A 24,305-nucleotide genomic window follows, 5' to 3' on the forward strand; every position below is an offset into this window, starting at 1 on the left:
CTAGCTTCTTGTTGATGTTACGTCATCATAAGTCTGTGAATCAAGCGGGAATGTGTGGGCGAGGTCAGCAGGGAAAACATTTTTGGCCTATGCGCCAGGCAAACAATTTTCATTCAAGCAAAAACGGCTGCCTTATTTGAGTACGCTATGCAGCACCACATCCATGGGTTACAGCCAGCATGTCCACTGTGAAGTATGTCCTGACTGTGTAAAAGCCGGTCCTGGATGCTGCCGGGGATTAGGCTAATTTTATCAGCTATGTCCTGCTTTTTACTGTCATCCAGTTACTTTTACTCTTTTAAACTGTTTGGGCTGTTTGAAAATATGAACAAGAATATAAGCTAAGCAGCCAAGTATCTGATCCTAGAATTTTTCCTTTTAAAGATAAAGGATGCTTTTCACAAGTTCACTTGTTATAAAGTCAATTTAGAGTCAGCCGGCGTCAGTGTTCATGTTCATTCAACTCCTTAAGCTATTGCTAGCTTAATGAGCTGGCTAACTACAGCTGAAAAAAAATTGCTAGCGACGAGAAGCCTGATTTTGTCCGCCAGAGTATGAAATCAAAGACCCGCTGTTACAAATCCTACCAATTATGAAAGGTGAATCTGCAATTGTCATCATAAATTGTATTACAGTGCTGTTCAAGAACGAAAAACTCCACAGGCTTAGCATAGACAACTAAGGGGGGGTGGGGCTTAGCAAACAGTCAGAAATGTTGTCAGTGGAAAAGACATTGATATGGAATAAAGGGCAGAAATATATCGTGATCATTAAAAGTGTGTTTACGATACGTTAAAAAAAGAGAAAAAAGAAACAGGAACTCAATGGGTGTACAGATGCAATGCATACAGAACATGCAGATCTTCAAGTGCACAAATTCTTCTGAACATTTCACATTCCACCTATAATCCAGCATCACTTTCTGTCTCCTCTCCGACAACACCGTCTTTCATGCCTTAAACGTGATGTCTTTCCCTGATGTACAAACCTCTGTGGCAGTCATCTCTCCATCAAAGGCAAAGTCAGTTTGTTCGCTGTCAGTCTGCTTTCACACACAGACCGAAACCGTTCCGAGCGGCAAGCAAGAAAATGAGAAGAACCCAACTTGTAAACCCTTGCAAATGCATCACTCATCAACAGAGATATTCTTCATCACCACAAATGGAACGAATGGAAATGCACTGGTTTGTTTCTGTGGGCTTCACGTTCTAACAGTATCGGACAACACTACAGAAAAGGTTGGCAGAAGGAGAACTCAAAAGAAACATAAAAGCAAATGCAAAGTAAGCAAGCAAAACAGACTCAGAGGAAGTTGAAACCTTCGGTCAGTCACTTTGACATTTGAGGAAAATGTTTTTAAAATTTGCTTTCCATTTGAAACAGGCTTATATCTGGTATATATTCAATGAAATTCAGTCCAGGTAGACAAATGACTTGCTGTGTTGTCACTGTGTAAAAATAGGTAAACACATGGTAATAAAAATTTGGTTTGATGAGTTCGTTGCCGAACAGTAACCTGACTTTCAGGCCCTCCCCCCTCCTCTCCATGCATGTTGACACTGAAGGTGATCTGGATGCATTTAAGTGTCACAGTCTCTCTGCGTCACAGTGTGCATTACTTTACACAGATTTCTGAGTCCAAAAAGTGTTGCTGGCAGGAAGAAAAACGAAAAAGAAAAAACCCCACTCCTCAGTAAGCTACTTCGCTGAAACACTAGGAGCCCTTTTCAGCACAGGTTCCATTTAAATGATTCATTTTAATTTGTGCTGCTTTGCTTGAGTCACATAGCGACGCAGAGAGACTGAGTGCTTAGGATAAGGATGGAAGTGTTTCCATGCAGCTGGTGTCTGTCAACAGTCATTTTCTAAACTATAAAGACATGAATGTAGATGATAACACTGAGATGGGTTAGGCACAAAGCTATGTTGTTAAATATGAAGTTTGGTGAGGGATTAGTGGGTAACATGAAGACAGGTGACTTCTTCAAATCCTCATTATCTCTCATAAACAGGTTGTCAAATATTTAAATATTTGCATGATGAACTGTTTAACACTGTAGCGATATTTCATGGTAATTTGTTAGTGACACACAGATGTGGTAAAATGTTTCAAAAAGATGTGAAATTTCACGCCGATGAGTAAAAACACCCCGATGATGTTCACAATTTGTGTCTAACCCTCTCATGTAGGTGAGGTACATACAAGCCAATCAAATATGAAATGGTGAAACTTGCAGGTTCATCTCTGTGTACGGTTGATGTTGATGGGGATGTAGTCTACAGGATGAGAGTGTGACTGGGCAGAGATGAGGTTCTGAAAGTAGGAGAACTGACAGACACTGGGACAGACACAGTCTCCAGGTCGGCTCTGAACTGGTGAAACAGCAGAGCGAGATACAGGACAGGATAAGGGGTTAACCGTCATAATGAACTGCCATTTCTAAGCCAGAGGCGGGTACTGGAACATAAAGGCACACACACCTCCTCTTCCTCTGAACTGTCATGGTCATGGTAGCCCTGGGCTATGGAGGCGGTCAGGGAGGCTGCCTTGGGCTCCAGGTAGCAGAGGCACAGCGCCAGGGGGAAGGAAAGGGTGAGGGCGTAAGGGACGGAGAAGGAGGTGGAGAGCAGGAAGAAGAAGATGAAGAGGAAGCAGGGGATGAGTGAGGGTGACTTAATGGGGAGAAAGTTCTGCGCGCACTCAGGGAGGAAGTGCATCTCTGACAGATCGGGGAAGGTGATGTAGCCATCATCATCCAGGATGGAGGACAGGTCAGGCAGGTGCAGGGAGAAGGAGAAGAGCGTGCCGCCGCGGCCCTTGCCCTGCTCCAGCCTCTGCTTGCGGGCTGAGAGCAGCAGCGCCCGCTCCTCCAGCAGGGCGGCTTTGCGGTCGGCGTGGGCTTGACGGCGGCGGCACCCAGCGCTGCTCTTGGCTGGACTGACTGACGAGGCTCGTTTGCGCGCGTTCTCCCTGCGCCTCCGCCGCACTTTAGTGGATGACACGGGAGATGAGGGGAGTGAGAGCTCGGAGCGGAGGGGGTCGGTTGTGTATACACGAGGGGAGTTCTGATGGAAGGTAATGTCAACGAAAAGGATGGCGTGTGTGTAAATGGAGAGGAGGCGAAAGGGAAGGGGGGGGGAGGCAAATACGCATGAGCACACACGAGTATAGTGTGGGGTCAAAGGAAGGACAAGAAAAGAAAAGCTAATTAGTAAAGCGCACACAAGATGAAAGCACTTAGGCCTAGTCTAATGCAGAGGGTTAAGCTGAAAGCAACTGGGAAATTCTCATCAGCCATTAAGAAGTTATTAAGAAAAGAAAGTTTATTAAGAAAGAAAACAAACTAAAATCCCAAAACGGACTAAAAAGACAAAGACGCAGCAGCTTCTAAGAAACATGATCCATGTCTTTGAAAATCCGGTGGCATATTTATATATATATTACCTCTCTTTGAACCAAACACAAAAAACATCAAAGCCTCTGAACGCTTCTTTTATCCAAATTAAACGCAGGTGTGACTCCTCTGACGGTGTTTGTAGACAGTGGTTTACCTTTGTGTCGTGTCTGAGTGGCGTCGTGGCAGTGGGCTCCGGTGTCTCTGCAGCATCCATCTGAGCGTCCTCCTCCTCTGCCTTCTCTTCCTCCGCTTTCTTCTCTGTTGTTACCGTGGTGATAATGTCTCCCTTGGCGATGACTTTGGCTGCCCCGTCCACAGCGCTGTCCTTCATCAGAGTCTCGTGGTTCTCCATGATGGGAGCTGAAACACCACAGGACAAAGACGGATGTGAGGGACTGGAGTCGGTGGCGTTTTAGACGCTGATGCTCTGGGAAAACTGGGAACAGCAAACTGCACATTGTTCTTATAATAATATCCATTGTGCCTTTGTCGCTGTTATGCAGAAGTGTGCCAGATATTTGAGCTTTGCCAGCTTTCAGGTAGCAAAAACATGTTTTTTCCTTTTGAAAGAAACAGAATAGGAACAAAAATTGCATTTGCACCTTTTACAAAAGGAAATTTCTTGTCACAAAAAGCAGCGATGGCGTCTTTTAATAAGAGACGTTTTTTCCCACTAGTTCAGAAAAGACCCTCTGTGTGAAACTGCCTGTCTGTTTTGCCCAATTTAAAATCAAGCATTTATATAACAAGAAAATTGTCCAGTTGACAAAAACAGGGCTTTAAAAATATCGCCGCTCAAAGCAAAGTGGACAAATAAACAAAAGCCCTGGGTTGACAGCATTTCAACTTGGGTGGCACGTGTGGCCAGCCATTAATCACAACCCCAAGCTGCTCCCTCACCTCCATCTAAGCTGCGGGACATGTTGTAGCGTTTGCTGGAGGAGCGTTCGAAGAACGGAGCGGGTCTGATGATCTGGGAGCTGGCCCTGCGGGTCTGAGCCTGCGTTCTGCCGCTGTAGCGAAACTTGGAGCCGAGGCTCAGGAACTTCTTCGGGGGCGCCTCAGGGGATACCAGCCTGTCACAAGTCACACACACTCACATTAATCACACCAGAAACAAAACACAGATTTAACTTCGTACTGTGAAAAAATTAGAACGCCTACTCATTTAAATATTCTCTGGAGAGCGCTCAGGCCTGGCTCGCTACACCGAAGAACCTAGGAGACCATCTTTTTGCTTGAAGCAGCACAAAGCGACTTTGCATGTTGTCCAAATGGCAACAACAAGTAAACAGTCTGAACACCGTTTCACTACAATTAAATAATATGAGGTGATTATCAGTTAACTCATGTTTACAAGGCTGGCATGATCGTGATCCCTTCTATTCAAAGTAGCTTGTGTTTGGCGAATGCAGCAGGACAAACTGCTCTCTCTTTGCTACACTTCAGATTTAGGTTGACATGTCAGATACATCTTTTTTTTTCAAATTAAAAACATACTGCTGTTTGAAAAGCTGTTTCCTGTCACAGGTTAAGGTCCTCACCTGAAGAAGGTGTGGTGTTCAACGCAGACCTTCCACAGCCTTTTGGCAGCGCGATGATTTGGGAGCTTGAAACCGATCGTGCTTTCAAACTGCTCAAACTGTAACACAGACAAAACACTGAGGTCAGATTCACTATATAGGTAACTTGAGCTTGTTCAGTCATTTATTTTGAATCGCTACTCTATTAATCTATGTTGTGTTGTTAATTGCTAGCATTTTACCAGTTGTTCATATACAGATTTGTAGCAAAATAACTCGTATTAACATTAATTTAATTACAGAATTATATAAAAAGTGATATCAGATTACACTTTTCCCTTTATATAATGTCAGTAAAGAGAGGAATATCAGTACAGATGCGTCGGGTTTGGACATTTTAGACAGGAGCAAGACAACATCTCTCCATAGCCACAAAGTTCTGAACTTTAGTAACAACTTCCAACCAACAGCAGCAGCACTTTACAGTTTGTGGTGTGCCTGTAAAATGTTGCTGAAACAGAGGGAATTTGACAGCTGCTGTAGTGAGAGCACAGTGTGTTGCAGTGAACAAAGGATAAGAAATGGACCTGAACTTTACAGCAGACACCAATCAAACAATGTGTTCACTGGCCTCGACACTGACCCGGTAGATCTGCTCTGCGCATCCCTACAAATATGTCTAAATATGTTTTAATTTATCTTTTTCTATATTTATCACTAAAGCGCTCCTCACCTCGCCGGGCCGGATTTTGATGTAGAAGTTGTTCCTCTTGTAGGAGATCTTGAGGATTTTGGGCCATGCGAACCTGTTGATCCGCAACCTGTCTCTGTAGATGAGGAGGCCACTTGCACAAACTCCCAACATGATCTCCACGCCCTCAGAGTCCTGGGAACATCACACACATAGACATCATAAATGACAAAAAACATAGTAGTTATAGTAAATCCCTTCATGTGTCACTTTGGTGGAGTAACACAGAGTCCCTAACAATCTCAAACTAGAAGCCACTAAGCACTTCCTCCTCTGCAAAACATAAAACTCCTATTCCTTAAAGTTTATGGGAGGTATTCAGGAGCCAGTGCACAGCAGGGAAAAGTAGACGTTAACAGAGTCAGGTGTGTGGTAATCACGGGGTAAAAAGCAGGCAGGTGGAGAGTGGAATCAGGCATACTCTAATCTTGTGTGCGCAGGCTGTGTTGACGCTGAACAATGACGCAGAATGGGGCATAAAGTGAGTGAGAGTGGCAAAAGCGACAGTGAAGTGTCGGGAAATGGTGGATGAAGCACGAGACGATGCTCTTCACTGCACAAAGCACGAGATGAGCAGGTGAAAACCAAAGATGATGACGTTTTGAGAGGGAAGCGCTGGTCCAAAGCCGGAACAGCCAATCTTAAATAACTTAGACAACTTGTATGTAACCATGCACAACTACAAACCGCACACACGCGCGCGCACGCACACACACACACACACACACAAACAAACACATGTAAGCACATGTGATGTAGCCTCTTACCTCTCCCTCAGCTGGAGCCAAGCATTCATAGAGTCTCCCTACCAACTTTGCATTTAATGAGAGAGGAGAGAAGACAAAAGAGGGATGCTGGTCTGATATGTACAGATTTTTTTTTTTCCTTGTGTATCAAGACTATGACTCACAGAACCAACACTGAGCATTGATGTCTGCTCAGTTTGATCAAGGCCGCTTCCTCATCTCTGTCATCTCCTCTATTCTGATCTAAATCTGCAAAAGCAATATCCTCCCCATCACTCACATCTAGACCCATTTTGACTTTCAAAGCGCTTTTGATAACTGGATTCATATCAAGACTGATGACTGTAATTTTTGTTTTACGATGACAGCCGTCCTGCTGTCGTACTCCAGCTCTTTCTTTGCTGCCTGTGCTCTAATGATGTGTTTGATCCCATCTGGCCAGGTGGATTAGAAAGAGAAAAAAAAAAAAAAGAAAGAAAGAAAGAAAAATACATCATTCAAGTCGAGCTGGGCTCCAGACCCCCTCCCCATCCTTTCTCATCATCCCTCCACCCCTTCAGCCCCAAGTCCACGGAGGCAGCGGTGATATAATGTCAATCAGCGGTGCAGCACAGGCATGTTAAACTGAGGCGTTTCTGTGGCAGCCATGATGTTTCTGAAGCAGCAGTGTTGTGGTGGCAAGCGTCACTATTGACTGCATGATTGGCATGGTGTTAGGTTTAGATTGCAAACATTATATTTGACCCCTAACCCTTTATCACTTCTTAGTGCTTCTTGGAAACACCCACCATTACTGGAGACATGAGCAAAATGATTCATTTATAGAAACGACTTAAAAAGGGAACAGTTCAGACATGATGTTTCTATGCGGTTAATACAAAGTTACACACAGCAGCTGGTTAGCTTAGCTTAGCTTAGCATAAAGGCTGGAGACAGACATTCTAGTTTGTGAAAGGAGCTAAAAACTGTTTGAGTTTTAAAAGACGATATGAACAAAAAAAGTTAACAGAAAATTGACATCTGCAGCTATCTGTCTCCAATTTTTTTTTATTTTGTTTGACTTGCGAGAGACAATAAATTTGTAAACTCAATACGAGGAGGTTTGTAGTGACTTGTTACCTTGGCGTGGTGGAGGTCCACACCATACATGGACAGCTTCTTGGCGTTTTCCAGGAAGTGCATCTCTGCTTCAGCCGGTGTCATCCCCCTGATACGACAGGGACAGGACAGATCAGACATAAGAAGGGTCAATAAGTACAAGTAAAGCAAAGACAGATTCGATGCTTTCAGACCAATGTGAATATGCAAGACTTCAGAGATCTAAAACAGAGATTTATTGCATCAAAGCTTTTTGGAAAACGGCTGTTTTTATGGATGCTTTTAACTGAGGAGCCACAGAGTAGCATAAGTGCATCCATTTTTAGCATAGCTGGCCTTCAGAGAGAGAGAGACCCTTATCCTGGCAATGTCATTGCGTCACTCCACCCACTGGGTGAAACAGGATCGCATTAAATTACACACAAATCACTGTAATACAGAGTGAAGGGTGGGGCTCAGACAAAAGCACAGACAGCTAGATCCATTAATAGACAACACAAACTCAATGGATGTTAACATCACACAGGTAACCTGACTGACTCAAGTTAGGATGGAAACCTATTTTGCCAATCAGCTTCATATTATGAAAAACAGGGTCTTATGTGATCTCAACATTTTCTTCCAAAGTAGATTAGTAGCTTTAGCTTGTTCACTCATGATTGTTAACTCTTTAATGTTTATGAGAAATACAGTAATTGAAATCAGATTTTCCGAGGCTGTAAAAGAAGGGCTGTATTTTTAACATAGAAACTATAACTACACAGATAAAACTTCACATTTTAAAAACTGCAACACTTGACTGAGAAAATCGTCCAAGTGTGTATAAAAAGTTGAGCACTATATTTCAATCTCAGTATAAAAAGAGACTAACTTGTAGGTCTTGTGGAGTTCCATGACCTTCTCCTCTAGCTCTTTGGTCTGGTTGGGTGCGAAGCGCAGTTCGCTGATGTAGTCGCTGCCCAGTTCCTCGGGGTCGTAGTCTCCCAGTTCAGACTGCACTGTGTAGGAGCCCAGCACTGTGTGGGTGGCAAAGGAGCAAGGCAGACGACCCGACACCACATCATCTCTGAGCTGCAGGCAAAGGTAGTACCTGTGAGAGGGAGAGGAGACACAATACAAAAAACAGTTAAAATTATTTTGTCTGGATTTTTTTCTAATGTGTTTCGAATGCGAAAGCCTCGTTAATATCATTTTAATCTACATAATCAACCATTTTCCCTTTTAAAACTGCATTTCGAGGCATCCGATCTATAACAAGGACTCACCTCGTGATATCCTCGGTCAGCTGGGAGGGGTCTGGGGGATAAAACTTCACGTTGAATGCAAAGTTCCAGGGACCAGCTGTGACGCAGAAAGAACACTGAATTATTAAAAGCAGCATTTTTCAGTTGAATACACCTCATTCCTCTTCAAAAATCAGGACAAAAATACTTGACTGGCTTCATTAAGATGTGGGACTTACTCCTAATCTGCTTCTTCAGCTCCTTGGAGGGGTCCAGCCAATTCTGCATCAGACAACCACAGATGAAAAGAATGAATCGTCACGCATTTGTAACAACCACACTTCCTAAAGTAGGACATCTTTACTGTCCGAGGACAGAAAATCCAAGAAATTAATCATTCTCATTGTGAAGAGGCTCGACATGTTCAGCAGAATCATCTTGTAAAGAAGCTCTTACATAAGGATTTATGGAGAGTTTCAGTGTTACTCATTTCAATGCCAGTTTGAATGACAATTAAGATGATTATTTGCAGATTATAGTGTAGATTTTTTTTATTTATTTTTTTGATTACCTTCTGGTTCTCTACATCTCTGTGTGTGATTCCGAAGTAGTCTTTCTCCAGTAGGTTGAGGTGATCACACACTTTATCAAAGAGCACTTGTCCCTTGGCTCGTTTCTGTGAGAGGAAAAAAAACAAAACAAAACATGAACTCGATGCAGTCAAGAGTGATTTGAAAAGTGAAAGTGTAATTTAAAAAGGATTATAACACCAAAGATTTAATCAGGATGTTATCTTGCATGAGAAAAGTGTGTTGTGTGTACTGCTTTTTTGCTTGTTTATTTTATTTCAAGATCTTAAAATCTTAAAACCTTCAAATATTTGCACAAAAAAATGTTCAGAGTAGTATAATTTGTGTATCCAAACTATATTCAACAATTTAAAAAAAAACATTTACATAATAAAAAGGAAAATTACACAAGAAATTTGGAGTTTAGAAATATCAGGCTGTTGAATTTGCTGATGCAAAACATTCCCATTTATCTTGAGACAATGAAATGAAAATGAACTCCGAACTCATTTTCTCCAGAGCAGCAATGTACCATTTTTTAATTACAATAACAGCATGATGACACAGCACATCACACTGCCGCATGACGGAGCCTTTCCTGCACGGGCTAACCCTCGAGATATTGGAGCTGCATTCGACCAACTGGGGACACTCTGAATCAATTCCCTCTAAAGCTTTATAGATACGCCTTCAAATACCGGAGCTCAAGGTGAACATCAACTATGTGAAGGCTTAACACGGATCGATTGCACTTCCTTGAGTGCCGGATGTCATCGTCTGGAGCTCCGTCATCCCCACCGCCCCACCCCCACTCATTTGGCCAGCTCACAGGGGATATTTCAAGGCCCGAGTTGCCACAACACAGATGCCTCCCGCCTCAGCAGAGCCAAAGCCAGCTCCTCGTATCTGGATATACGCTGAAAAGCCCCTGCCACATTATAGCAGCAGGAGTCATAACACGCCTGTGCATCTGTCAGATTCACATGCAGGCAGGAGTATCGCCCACACGCTCCATGACGTGAAGGGCCCACATGGATATAAACGCACACATATCGCAGGTGTGTAACAGAAGTAGTAGCAATACAGTTTTCCACAGATATGGTACATTTGTACGAGCATCCACACACATAAATGAAGCGTACACACATCCTGTTTATTAGATACGTTTAGTGTACGTGCGTGATTTCAACAGCTATAAAGCTGCTAGTGGCAGAGAGTTAATCCCATCAGAAGATCTCAGAGGGAATTAGCAGAATCATGTCAGACTATTGCTGCCTTGCTGCGAACAGTGTCTTCTCAATGCAACACTCAACCCTGGCTTTACTGACGGAGCCTGCACACACATACAAGACAGATTGTGATCTGCAAGCCTCTGTTCAGGGCTTAGTCACATATCTGTCTAACAGATATAGCTATGGTAACCAGAGCAAATATGTTAGGACTGCAACAGATGCAGCTGACTGATCTGGCGTGTACTTTGCTCTCCCTGGGGTTGTTAAGGAGAAACTTGGAAGTAAAACAGAGATTAGAGTTTCATAATGATTTTACAAAAGGAACCCGGAGCTTGCATCACCAAACCATGTTTTAAAAGTTGGTCTACAACTAACTATTGATTACTTTAATTTTTGATTAACCTGCAGACTATTTTCTCAATTCATTATTTGGTCTATAAAATTTTTAATAGAAAAAATAGAAAATGAGAGTCCTTTTCAAGTTCATCACATGTCATGTATTGTCCAAGCAACAATCCAAAACCCAAAGAAATTCAGTTTACAATCATATAAAACAGAGAAAAAGCAGCAAATTCTCTCATTGGAGGAACTGCAAACAGAGGATATTTGGCATTTTTGCTGGAAAAAATGACTTCAATGATAAACAGATTATCCCAACTGTAAAAGACAACATTTACCATGCACTGTCAAGTAGTTTAGAAGTAGGATTTTCAAAAGTGTGGCTCCCCCCCTCTCCACTGAGACATAACACCCTCTGAAGTGAGGTAAAGGAGGTTCAGCGGCTCTGTGCCACTGACAATGATAGGAAACGATTAGTGCAGACATTTTTCCCCAGAGGAGAAAATTGCGTTGAGCTGGAAAACTACAAGGTCAGGAGGATAAAAATGTCAAATCTTGACATTCTGGACCAGTTTCAAATGGGATTGTGGGGTGGGGGGGGATGAGGACTCTCTGGCAATTATCTGAGGATCCTTTGACCTCAATTGTATCACTGTGTCAAACACCATAAGCTGACCTACTGTAGCTTATGTCTGCTGCGTTTCACCCTCACTGTTAGGACACTTTCACACTGATTTTTTTAGTTCTTTTGTTTCAAGCAAGCAGTATTTGTACCTTACCGGTTGCTATGACAACTCCTCTGGGAAGCAGGCAACTAACCAGCCATTATTTGTTGTCTCTTGCTTTCCATTGTGATGGATGTGTTTTAATGAAATGAAAACCTTTCATAACTATTGCATAATATAGCTGGAGACAGTGTTACTGTGATTAGGGTTATTATCCAACTATCAGCATCAACCAGATATGAATTGTGCCTCATGCATCGTGTCACTGCATCAATTAGCTTGATTTTGCATTATTTCTCTTTAAAAAAAGCACCTATAGTAACTATTTTGATGATCAAATAATCATTAAGTCACAGGTTCCAGATTCAGGAATGTGAATAAATTCAGGTTTTCTTTGGCTTCTGTGAGAAAAAACTGAATATCTTTGAGTTTTGGGCTGTTGTTGCTCAGATGGCTTGTTGGACATGTGACGGTTGTTGGACATGTAATAGACCAAATGATTCACTGAGAAAATAATTGATAGATGAATCAATAATGAAAATAATTGTTAGTGGCAGCCCTGAATAACAAAAGACAAACAGCTAGAAACAGCAACTGTAGCTACACATATGGCTTTTTATTGACTCTCGTGGACATTTTAGTGTTGCTGGACAGATAACTCAGTCATTCCAGTTTCTCTGCCAGTACCTTTGGCTCACACTCTAATCCCAGGTTAGCGTAAGTATTCCTCATCTAATGTGTGTAGGTGTCGGGACACAGTGAACCGGGGTGAGACCCGGGTCGCCCTGGCAGGGGGGCGGAGACTGGAGATTACAGGATAGTGAACAGATGGCACATGGTGATTCAATACCTCAACTATTAGACACAAATACACACTGTAGATGGCGATGTTTACATTTCTTCAATGTGTTTTTGTACGAGTCACACATTACCAGAGATTAGTCAGACTCATTATATAAAGGATAAACCCCAGGAGAGGTATAATCTTACTTCCAAGTGGGATTTGATAGATTAAATAATAATTAGAAAGGTTATGGATACAGTAAAAGCTCAACTGTATTGTATATAATGTAATCTAGTTTACACTGCATATCCCTGGGATGATTAATTAACTTACTTTCTGAGAAATATGTGCTCTCAGAAACTGAAATGATTACAGGCAATCAAAAGGCCAAGTATTGATTTTCTGTTCATACCATGTTACTGCATATTCACAGAGATGACTGAAGAATCCAACTCCAAGATGGAAAATAAGTATTCTTGAGTTTTCATCTGATCGTATATAATAACACAGGCCAGAGAGAACACTGAATTCATATTTAGTTGCCGTTTGGTGTTATCCCACATCAAGGGATACCAACTCAGTCTCTGAAAACTAGCAACCCCTGGTGTTGTAAGGGTTATCTCATCTTTTTTTCCCTTCTTATACAAAACAAAACAAAAATAAATAAACACAAAACACCTGTCTGAAAAAATGGAATTTAAACTACATTAATTTTTTACCAGGATGTTTCGAAAGACACTAAATTGCATTATGAGAAATGTTTGAATCCAGTATCTTTGGAGCTTGACCCACATCGGGGACTAAAATCCATGGATGTTTTCGCTTTTGCTGCATTTATTTTGACAGACAAAATCTGTATCTTGCAACTTTAAGTCAATACAGAACTAAACTGTGGTGAAGTGTCCCTTTGAAATACCTGTCAGTTAATTTTGGAGTGACAAGGCTTTGATTTGATATTCAGACGACGGATGATGCTTTTAAATTAAAGGAACATTCTCATTATATTGTTTAAACCTTTATCTTCCTCTGTGTTAATTCTTTCAGAGCATGAGCACGTCTCGCAGAGCAAGAACTGAAAGCAAAAACACACAGAGTCAGTCTCAGAGGTCCAGACTGACCCTGACCCCCCCCCCCCCCATTTCCAGATCACTGTCCTTAAGAATCCTTCTTTGGCCACAGCGGGACATCGAGTAATCATGCCAATGCACAGAGTCAATGACACTGATTCCCTCCAACAAATGCTCTCATTTCATGGTCAGAACCCTTCACCTCACCACCGCCACCACCCAAACACTCGGCTAATCCCCCTATCCAAACCCCTGGTGTGGAGGAATCTGCTCAAAGGAGATTTGCGGGTCTGGTTCTTTCCTTCAGCCCGCACACATTTTGGGAAAAGTACAAAGTTGAAAGTCTCATAACTTTCAGAGAAGGCTCAACTTTGTTTTATTGGAAAGGAAATATGCAAGGGTGAAAAGTCAGATAGGTTCACTGGTCAGATTTATTCCTGAATTTATAATGTTCTAAGAAAGAAAGACTGTTTAAAGAAAGAAAGCAGCGATTATGCTGTGGAGCACCAACACTCACAATTACAACAAAAAGACTGATCATGGGCTCTGCTTTGATTAGTGGGGTTATTTGTGAACACTGGAAACATAAGAGCTGTGGATAATCACAATAATCGTTCAAGTCAAGAGTTGCTTTGGGAAAGAAATAACCTTAAACAGCAATTTGACACAATACAAATGTAAAATGTGGAATGAAATCCATCAAAACCTTCCAAGACTTATGATACGGATTGTCAGAGCTTTATCCTGGCTGCCATTCTGTAGTAATGCAACTAAGTCTAGGTCAATTAAATTTACTTTCGCTACGTTGTCCAGCCCAGAAAATAATGAATCCATTCAACACCTCACCCTGCTCTCTCATTCTAACCCATTATGATTAACAACCAGCTCATGCTCTAGTTCTCCTGACTAAAACACCCCACCTCCATATTTAATTTTTCCACATGATGATTAAAAGCCACGCTGCTGGAATGGTGGGGTTGCAAGCTTCACAAGCTTTACAACACAAAGACACATGTTTTTCACTGATGGTTGGCTCTCCTTTCCTCTCGGGGTTTATGTCTGTGTTAGCGCGTGAGCTTTGAAGTAAGAACTAAACATTTAGGAAGCGTTATTTGAATTACTTCTTTCTCTCAAGACTACATAGAGAAGAAGCTTTGGAGGAAAAAAACAAATCCCCCAAAGCAATTTGACACAATGCAAATGTAAATGCACAGTGAAATCCATGAAATCCCTACTTCTAAAAAAGGCTTGCCAGAATAGGACATTTTTATTCCATTTTATTATAGCAGGCCACGTCTCACAAGACTAATATACAGAGAAATCCAGACACAAACTCTCAAGGTTTTCAGCTCCTTATAAGAAAGTGTTTTTGTGGGACACATTTTTGTATTTAAATATCAACACAGAAATCGAAGTTACTGTCCTCTGTGGATCATAATTTTAATGTTTTGGAACACAGGCTTGAATGAAGCCACATGTTGCATTATTTGTTTATTGAAATGAAGATAACTTTTCCATGAACCCTGCTGCTATTTTTTTAAGCAAAGAAAAGTGCTTATGATTTTTCTCTGCATGCACACAGCCTTGTTAAATAAAACAGCCAATATCAGACTTCAGATTAAGAAAGATACGGCGCAACAGAACCAAGAAAGTGAAAACTGAAGTGAGGTGCACTACTTTCAAACTCTAAAATTGCTTTTACTTGACATTGAAAACCTAACCCAGGGACAGGGACTGCAAATGACACGCTATAGAAATTACATCTGTTGCACTTCTCCTTCCCATGTAACAATGTTCATCTGTTCCGTCTCTGTTAAATACAAACAAGTAAAATCTACAAATAAAAAAGGAATATTTGGTGCCATAAAGAAAAGACAAACCCTGAAAACGCCTTCACTTATAATCAGTGGATCAACTTAAGAAAACTTGTTCTACATAAAACTGGTTAAAAAAAAAATCAGACATTTCAGTCTTGATTCAATTACAGCCATTACAAACTGATATACTGCAAACATCATTAGTGCTGCTGCATTGCTGCAAGGCAATTCAAAAGGCCAGGTGATGCAGCAGGCAGTTTCATTTCAGCTATCAGGTCATAATAAAACAACACTAATTAACCTTTAACAAAAAAAAGCAAAACAATCACAACACTTTGTTTTCTTCTTAATGCTTTTGGCTCTGAACTGTTACCATGTGGGTTTCATCTCCTTCATATTAATGTGCTATAAAACCACAAGGTAAAATGACTGAGTAGTAAAAAAAAAGTTGGAACCTGTCGTTATGTGAAAATGGGTGGTGTGTTAAAACGCTACATGAAATCTCACCTCCACATTGAGTGTGTAGTCGGAGCCGTCCGGCAGGGTGACTTTACACTGCATGATCTTCACCTTCTTCACTCCTCTCAAAGGAGACCTGGACAGACGACTGGTGGATGACCTGTGGGAGACTTGGTCCTCTTCCTGCTGCTCCTGAGAGGAAGAACACAAGTGTCACATCACAGCAATAATTCATTTCTATGTGCGGTATTAACTGATCAGTGAGACGTCTCTGCGTTTATTTTACTGGATGAAATAAGGCATGATCAAGAATTTAATAATTTTATTCTGAACGTGTTCACAGACTAGAAATGAAAAATGCCTTTAGCGCACACATTTCCTTACCTAACTGCCCCAGACTGCCCTAAATTAATGTAGCTGTCTTTGACAAAACCACCAGTTCTGTCACATGTCTGAAACCTAAAAATAAAGACTGGGACCTGAGTGAATGTAATCAAGTCCCACTGAGAAGACCTAGAGGTGTACCGCCATTTTGTCTTAAACAGAGAAAATCCAATTTTCCACTTGGCTGAAAACAAAGCCTTCCTGACTGACTTTATGCAGAAAAAGAAGCCTCTGGCTCCGAGACATTTTGCCTTCTCATTCAGTTACAAAGTGGGTTTAATGCCCCTTTTCATTTCTAGATTGAATATTTCTTATCTTGTTCTTCAGGCTATACCCATCACATTGTCCCTACAGCATCTACTGTAGCTCACATGGACCAGTTCTCCCTGTGGACCCAATCAGATGTAACCATACAAGGTAATTATGATCACAGCATAATTTAAAATACCAGAGGATGTATTTCAAACATTTACAAATCAATTTATGGTTTTTATGATTTCATTTAGAATGATAGAGACGAGCAGCACAGACGTATGAAACTTCATGTGCTCCCTCACAGCAGACTGACAGCGTTATGTCAGAGTGTTGTGATTCCTCTCAGCCATGTTTCTGCTAATTCACAAAGCTCCGACAATGGCAGAGCATCATCCATCACTCTCACTGTGACATGACGACGGCTGTGCAGTCATGATAAATGAACTGTAATAACTTTGACCCCCTGACCAATTTACACCATCATCTAGTTACATTTTCTATTTGTCCAATAATAGTGACATTCCCATCAGCCACAGATGTACTTTGTATTTAGTGCTAATTACCAATGTTAGCATGCTAACATGCTCAACTAAGGAACTAAGGTGATGAACATAATACCTGTGCGACATCCATATTTTAGCATACTGACATTAGCATTTAGCTCAAGGTTCTGCTGTGTGTAGTACAGTGAAGCCTCACAGAGCCGCTAGCATAGTCTTGGTTTTTTATGAACACTACATAACAAATGGAGAAACTTGAGCTCTTTGGCTGCTCTTCTACAGTCAAGCATATGAGCAATATAGACCAATGATATGAGTAATTTCATGTTGCAACGTTGACATATATCTTGATAAAGAAAATTTTTTTGAAGCTAAATTGAAAAGATAGATACATTTCTGGAGACAGGAACGTCTGTGTTTTTGGCTCCTGCAGTGAAAAATGTCCTTAAATCTAAAACTGTCATAAGGAAGTGGTGGTCTGATGAAGCCAGAACTATTAATCAGATAGTCACCTTTATGTACACAAATGATGGCAAAACCTTGGACATTCGCAAATTTCTATCAGCTCAAGTATATTCATCATCATCATCATCATCAGGCCCGGCCCTGGTCAAGTGTAGCTTTAACATTAAAACATTAGGAGGTTTGGATTTTTGGCAACATCGCCCCGTCCGGGACCATAATGAATCTATCCCATCACCTCACCCTGCCTCTTCTGCACTCTCATTACAGCCCATTATGATTCACATCTAACCTCATGCTCTATTTCTTCTCTTCATCAAACGGCACATTTCAACACTTAATTTTTCCACATCATGATATAAGCCTCACTTCTGGGTCAGCGGAGTTGTGAGTCTGAGCGTGCTCAAACTGCAACATGAGGCAGATCGGCCGAAGGTGAAACATCTCAGAACTAACTCTGCTTTTCTCATCACTTCCACATCTAGATGTTGTGACTTTTGACCTTTTGACCTCTTAATATTGGTTTCTTGCAAAATGACAGACATTTACAAGTTTAGAGTTAATCCAGTGTTGCAGTCAGATAAAACCATCAGCTACATGCCTGCGATCATGTAAAAACAAAAAATAATAAGACAGGACAGCTCAGAGCTAATCCCTACTACTCAAAATGTTTTCTGCACTCTAAGTTGAACCCATCGAAAGAGAAACTTTGGTTTTTCAACTTTCAAACCTTGTGGAATGAGTAAACACTTCCTACAACTACACAAGGGGTTCTTTAAAGCAACACACCAGGAAGATACTTCAGTCTGGAGTGCTGCGGGTAATACAGTCTTCAATAGAAACTGATTTGTTTAGGTTGAAGTAGAGCCCTGAGCTCCATCAGAAACAAATTTGTGAATGCCTAGGCTGCCCATACCGAATCTGTATGCATGTAGAGCACGGCAAAATCTTTTCCTTTCAAGTAGGTAAATTAGGGAAGAGGCAAGAATCTCCCTGAGACTGCAGCAGCATTGGAAATTCAATCTACAAAATCGACTAGCTAGGGAGCCCAGGAGGTTGTTTGGGCCAAAATCTGCAGACAAGCACTTAGTGTTCAGATAAGATCAGAGGCTACCTGGGCTGGCTGAGTCTATATAACATGGACAAGCCACAGGCTACACTTATTTATTATGAAGAGGAAAACACAGGTTTGGAAAAAAAAAAAAAAACACCCAACTGGGTTTTCCACTGTTCAACACCAGAATATAAAAATATCTATTTAATCCACAAAGCAGCTGGTGGATCATGTTTTTTTGTACATGTAATTTAAACAGCAAATAATCATGTGCCAAAATGATGGGAATTTGAAGATCAACTATCTTACAAGAAAAACAAGACATTTGCAACCTTGTTTTCCAAACACGGTGAGTCAATTTGGAAATGACAGATGCTCTAAAAAAACAAGTATTCCCACAACAATCAAACTTAACTGACATTTTCTTATTTCTGTTTATTTTACTGCCCTAATCCAGAGATCTCAGACCTTCAACCACTAAAAGCCGTCAGGTTTTTCCTTTCAACCAACCTCAGTAGCTCGGTTTACTCTTCTTTCCCACAGCTGTGTGAAGTCGTGCTAATCAGTGTAATCAGCTGACGTAACGCCGGCAATGAAAACATCCACACTTTGTCTCAATCTGTGTTTTTCACCCCATTTCCAAAATAAAAGCACAGAGCACTGATAAGGACTAGTCTATTTGTCAACAGATGCATTTGTTGCGGGGTCATGACCGCCACTGAAGACACTGAGGCCATGTGGTCAGACCCCCCCCCCAATGTTAATTTCCATTTTTCACACAATGATACAATTCATTCAGCAGAGGGATGAATGGTGTGTATTGTTTTTGTTTTTATGTTTTTTCCCCCCAGTGTTTACACCCTGAAAATTCATCCTCAAATCAAAAATACTAAAGAGTAAAATTTTGGAAGGCATGTTAAACAGTGTAATATGGTGGATGATATATAATTAAATTCCACATGTCCATGACAACTGTCTGGATATATCCGTACGCCCAGCTCAGACCGAAATGAAGGGGTGGATGCGGTGATGAAGATGCTGACCTGTTCTTTCCGGGCCGGGGTGCTGTGCCCTGCGGCGGCGGGAAGCAGCTCCGGCTGGCTCTGAGGCAAAGTTGGTTCGGCTGCTGCCTGGCTGGGCTGGGATGCTGCTTTAGCTTTCCCCTTCTCCGACTCTTTGTTCTCCTGCGGCTGCTGGGCCTCCGAGTCTGCGCCTGATTCAGTTGTCATGGTAAATCACACTGGAGTGGAGGAAGAGGAGAAATAAATGAGTCAGCTGACTTGCTATGAATTGATCTACGGTTGCCTCTCAGCCCTGTGTACCCATGAGCTCCACTCTGATGCAAATGCAGAGGTGTGGATGTTGTTTGACAGCAGAATAAAAAGAGAAATTAACGTAAGTGGCTTAGGTGCACTCTGGTCCTTTTTTCAATAATCTCGGTGGTGTCAGCAGCTGATAATGTAAAGTGCTTAGACTGCTGGCGCTCTGACGCCCACTAATTCTAAGACATATGTTATTTCACATGTACTCGGGGGCTGGATTAAACTGGTTTAAAACAACTTCATCCAGAGCTGCAACTGTGGATCGTTTTCAGTGCTGGTTAATCTGTTGATTACATTCTTGAGTTCTGGTCTCAACCTCTGGTTAAAGCATCTACATATCAAGAAGAATTCAGTCATACTATTAAAAAAAAAAAAAAGATATTCTACAGAAACTATAAGCTGATTAGTTAATTTATTAGACTAATTAAATGATGAAGAGGAATTGAACTGACAACATTTAATTAGTAATTTTCAGTAATTTTTCAAATGACAATGCAAAACAGCTGTACATGATGGGTCCTCCAATGAGAAGAACTTTTTCTATCTTGGAACAATAAAAACTGAATCCTACTTACTTACTTTAAATTTTATACACTTAACAATTTAGGGCTGGAATTACTGATTATTTTTGCTCTCGATTAATCTGCCGGTTATTTTTCAATTAGCTGATTATTGATTTAGTCTATAAAATATTAGAAAATAGTGAAAAATGCCTATTGCTGTTTCCTGAAGATTCAGGATGACGTCGTCGAGTGTCTTGCTTTGTTTGACCAACAGTCCAAAATCTTATTTTTTCAGTTTACAAAGAAAAAAAATAGAAAAGCAGTAAATCCACACACTGGAGAAGCAGAGAACATTTCTGCAAACATCAATCAATTAAAGAGGAGAAATGAATGTAAATAATCAGAATGGCATGTTGCTCAGTGGTTTCCCCAGTTACCCCGGGGAGTATTTACACACAAGCATCCAAAGTATCTGCACAGCACCAGTGTGCGTCTTTGATAGCATGACCTTCTCCCCTCTGTGAATAGCAGCATACCAACAGATGCGGTCCCAGGAGCCTAAAACTGGGTAATGAGAGGAAACATCTAATGGCTAGCTCTGCCAAACAAAGATGACAGATAGGACGGATCACACTGGGGGCCCCGTATGAACTGTACCACAGGCTCTGACATTGGGATGTAGGGTTTGGGGAGCGTTTTGTGCGGGACAGCGCACTTGGCCTATGCAGAGAGTCTATGGTGTGTAGTACGGATGCCTGTCATTCTGCTGCTGGCTTGCCTCTCCCTGAGCCCTATTTATAGGGCTGTGTTTACTCCGGGCTGGGATGATTCAGGGGAGGATCTGTGACTCGCAGCCGTGGCTGGGGACAGCAGCCTCTGGATCAACAAAGCCAACACTGTGGGCTGAGGTGATCCCCAAACTTCTAACATGTTGACGCACAGCTGAAACGAGCACGATGGAGAGCTGATGGCTCTAGCAAGCAAACGCACAGCTAAACAACAAGATAACACCAGGTATCGATTATCTGTGAATGCCACAAGATTTTTGGAGTGGGGGTCAAAATTATCTATAATCTGTAATAAGAAAACTGTTTCAGTCAGAAAGCTTAAATTGACAGAGGCCTTTCCAAGAACTGGTCCACATGCCTAACTCCTTGTGTCCTGCTGTGCGCAACACAGGCAGGCACATATCTGGATTATTAACAGCTGGAGCCCATGTCCACATCATGCCTCCATGTTGGTTTTTTCATCTTGCACCCTGTGACAGACGCATTACTTGAACAGAGCTGAATGTTTTGCTGTCTCTGATAGGTGCAATTACTACTGTGTAGACTTGGCAAACTAAAATAAAAATTCTTGACTCAACATCATTAAGTATTACAACTTATTGTACTGCAGAATGATACAGTTCTTAAGAAGGAAATTGCTCTTTGAATGCCAAAGGCTAATTCATCTTTGCTAATGAGGAGAGGGTTTGAATCCACATGGAATTACTTAAAGAAGAATTACAATATAAAGTCAAATCAAGCTTTGCCAAGTAACAGAAAACACGCCAGAACAAAAGACTCAGTTTTAAAATGGATCAGAATGATGTTGACTCAAAACAGCAGAAAGTCTGGACTTAGAGATGAGTTAAAACAGTTGTGGGTCTTTTAAGTTTTTCCAGCATTCACTGTCTCACTGTCAAAGACATCAGGAGCTTCGGTTCGAAGCATCAAGGGTCACTGACCGTGACATGCTGATCGAACATTCGACTTCAGTAACTTTAGGTGCTATAAAGGCTGTAAAGATTGCCAAGTCTAGATTACAGGCCTGAGTAACAGCAATGTGAATGAAGTGACGTAGTCACAAGATCCAAACTCCAACCGCGGCTTGTAAAAGAACACGTTTTTCAAGTCTACAAAAAAAGAAAAACCCACTGAGCCGAATTCAACCAGAATTCGGTAAAAACCTCTCTGCTGTGCGCCATGAGTGGCAAAGTGGAGGAGTGGTTCAATAATCAGCTGACAGTAGATGGCTGCACAGCTAACCTTTGCTTCTCTTAACCCCCCCGCCCTGTATGAAACAGGAACTATGGTAGGAGGGGAAGAAAGGAAGATCTTAGCACCATAGAAATGGAGGAAGAATACGTTCAGTCACTGGTGACAGGCACTCTTCACAGGGCCACACAACAGCCCACACAGTAGCCTTGTGTGTGACCCTCACCATGCACTGGCACATACATTATGCATTCAGAAAGCTGTATTCACAACTCATTTAATGCCCCGGATCACTCCTTGCATACAGGGGCGGGCTGATGATTGCACCAATATAGCCTTATCATATTGAGCATAAGATTCCACTGAAGACAAAGGCAAAGTCTTTTTTAATCTAATCATCAGTGATACTTTCAAATAAATAAATGTGCCTTGTCGCTCCATTGCTGATAAATCTTGCGTAACAGAGATTGAATCTCTCGGTTCATGACGGCTTTTACATTTGGCTTACTTAAATGGCTGGTGTTTGGAAAGTTTTTACCAGGAAAATAGGAATAGGAAGGTTCGACAGCATTTCATCAAATCCAAAACATGTCGAGTCTTGTGAATCTTATTATAATAAGGTATACATTTCAACAATTGCAAATAGCTAAAGGCTAAAAAAAAACCTACACAGAGGCAGAGAAGGTAGAAACACCATAATTTTAAGTGGCAGTCTAATTAATGTCCAACACAAAAATGACAAGCTGCTGTCTTCATGTTTTCCCATTTCTCTTAGTTTAAAAAAAAAAAAAAAGAGTGAGGAGAGGTTTTAATAAGAGATTCATCAGCGTCTGAGCTTAATGAACGTGGGTGTTTTCTTGACCAGGAACCAGATCTAAAATGGAACCTTCAATCAAAACTCATCCCTAATGAAGTTATGCATATGCTCCTTGCATCAGTGGATGAGGAATGAATAAAAGAGGAACTCAGCCGCTATGACTGAAGAGACAGATGAAAAGAAAGCTGAGAGAAGAAAAGAAACTCAAACCTCATCTCAGAGAATGTGAAACAACACTACAACAACGAACACTTGGTGTCAGAGAAGTCATCAGAGACAGCTCTCGCATTACTGCCTGGAAATCAGCTTGTAAGTCCACAGTCACCTGATGGGAAGCACATGTTTCTCTGATATTTGTGGATATTCTCAGTAATGTGGCGTCTAAGGAGAGACGAGCAGAATCCATCCATCTACTGGTCTCCCTCCAGAAACAAACCTACTAATTCAATCAGGGGACAATCACATTCAGACATAATGCAGAGAAAACCCATTCCAGTGGATGTTCACGTTAATGCTAAAAGCTCAGAGGCTTATCAGTATGTAGCTACATTACATAATTGATCACTGACACTAAATGCTGTGGTGCTGCCCCATGGATGCAAATCTCCATTTTAAGGTCCATTTGTGATTGTAATGCATGCTGTTGGAAAGTGGCCTGTGCACATTGAGTCTCACACATACACACACAGGAGGATGAGGGCCTGCCATCTGTGCTGAGTGCTATTAGCCAGAGTACACCACAGCTGGGCCCATCCTCGCCACCCCTGCCCCCACACTCATTACCCCCCTGGGGGCTGATGGAGGTTACACGGAGGGGAATGGTTGGCGTTTTTTGACACATCCAGGCCCATCCCGGGCCGGCCTGCCGCATATGATGCGACCCCTCTACATGGCCGCAGGGCTGACAGCTGTCACACAGAAACCCAGCTACTGTAACAGGATATCATGTAGCTGGTCCGGCCACTCAACTGAGACACCTCTGCTGAGGGCTTACAGATCCCAAAAGTGTTTTTAACTGTCCTGACTTCAACAAACAAAATTATTGATACATTTTGTCATGAATGTGACATCATTTCTTTAGCAAACAATGTTCTTCATTTTTTTTTTTTTTGCAGCTTCACATTTACAGTAGATCTGAGGCGCTCATTCAATACCTTCAACTGCAGTAACTTATATTAGACGCAACATTATATTCAGCTCTGCATGCATAGAGTGCCACCATTAGTGGCAACCACTGGGTAGAAGTTGTACTGTCACAATAACAGAGCCTAGTATTACTTTTGAAAAGTAAGATTTGA

At 41.6% G+C, this 24,305-nt stretch overlaps 1 protein-coding gene across 12 annotated transcripts in view; it reads right to left on the minus strand.

The window, feature by feature from the left end:
• Nucleotides 1-24,305, minus strand: part of epb41l3b (erythrocyte membrane protein band 4.1-like 3b) — a 51,813-nt gene that overhangs the window by 13,263 nt on the left and 14,245 nt on the right. For 4 of the 12 annotated variants that reach the window (XM_056391051.1, XM_056391062.1, XM_056391061.1 and 1 more), the window contains 14 exons: nucleotides 19,430-19,626; nucleotides 15,780-15,923; nucleotides 9,311-9,415; nucleotides 8,979-9,021; nucleotides 8,782-8,857; nucleotides 8,388-8,606; nucleotides 7,538-7,625; nucleotides 6,440-6,484; nucleotides 5,655-5,807; nucleotides 4,943-5,040; nucleotides 4,299-4,474; nucleotides 3,553-3,758; nucleotides 2,482-3,066; nucleotides 989-1,042 (listed from right to left, as the gene is read on the minus strand). In XM_056391051.1, the coding sequence (XP_056247026.1) occupies nucleotides 989-1,042; nucleotides 2,482-3,066; nucleotides 3,553-3,758; nucleotides 4,299-4,474; nucleotides 4,943-5,040; nucleotides 5,655-5,807; nucleotides 6,440-6,484; nucleotides 7,538-7,625; nucleotides 8,388-8,606; nucleotides 8,782-8,857; nucleotides 8,979-9,021; nucleotides 9,311-9,415; nucleotides 15,780-15,923; nucleotides 19,430-19,615 (2,178 nt within the window). In that variant the 5' untranslated portion in view covers nucleotides 19,616-19,626. Of the gene's footprint in view, nucleotides 1-988; nucleotides 1,043-2,481; nucleotides 3,067-3,552; nucleotides 3,759-4,298; nucleotides 4,475-4,942; nucleotides 5,041-5,654; nucleotides 5,808-6,439; nucleotides 6,485-7,537; nucleotides 7,626-8,387; nucleotides 8,607-8,781; nucleotides 8,858-8,978; nucleotides 9,022-9,310; nucleotides 9,416-15,779; nucleotides 15,924-19,429; nucleotides 19,627-24,305 lie in introns of those variants that run through there. The other 8 variants (XM_056391063.1, XM_056391060.1, XM_056391056.1 and 5 more) reach the window with 5 other exon arrangements.

Source organism: Seriola aureovittata, chromosome 12 (assembly GCF_021018895.1).
Source record: "Seriola aureovittata isolate HTS-2021-v1 ecotype China chromosome 12, ASM2101889v1, whole genome shotgun sequence".
NCBI lineage: Eukaryota > Metazoa > Chordata > Actinopteri > Carangiformes > Carangidae > Seriola > Seriola aureovittata.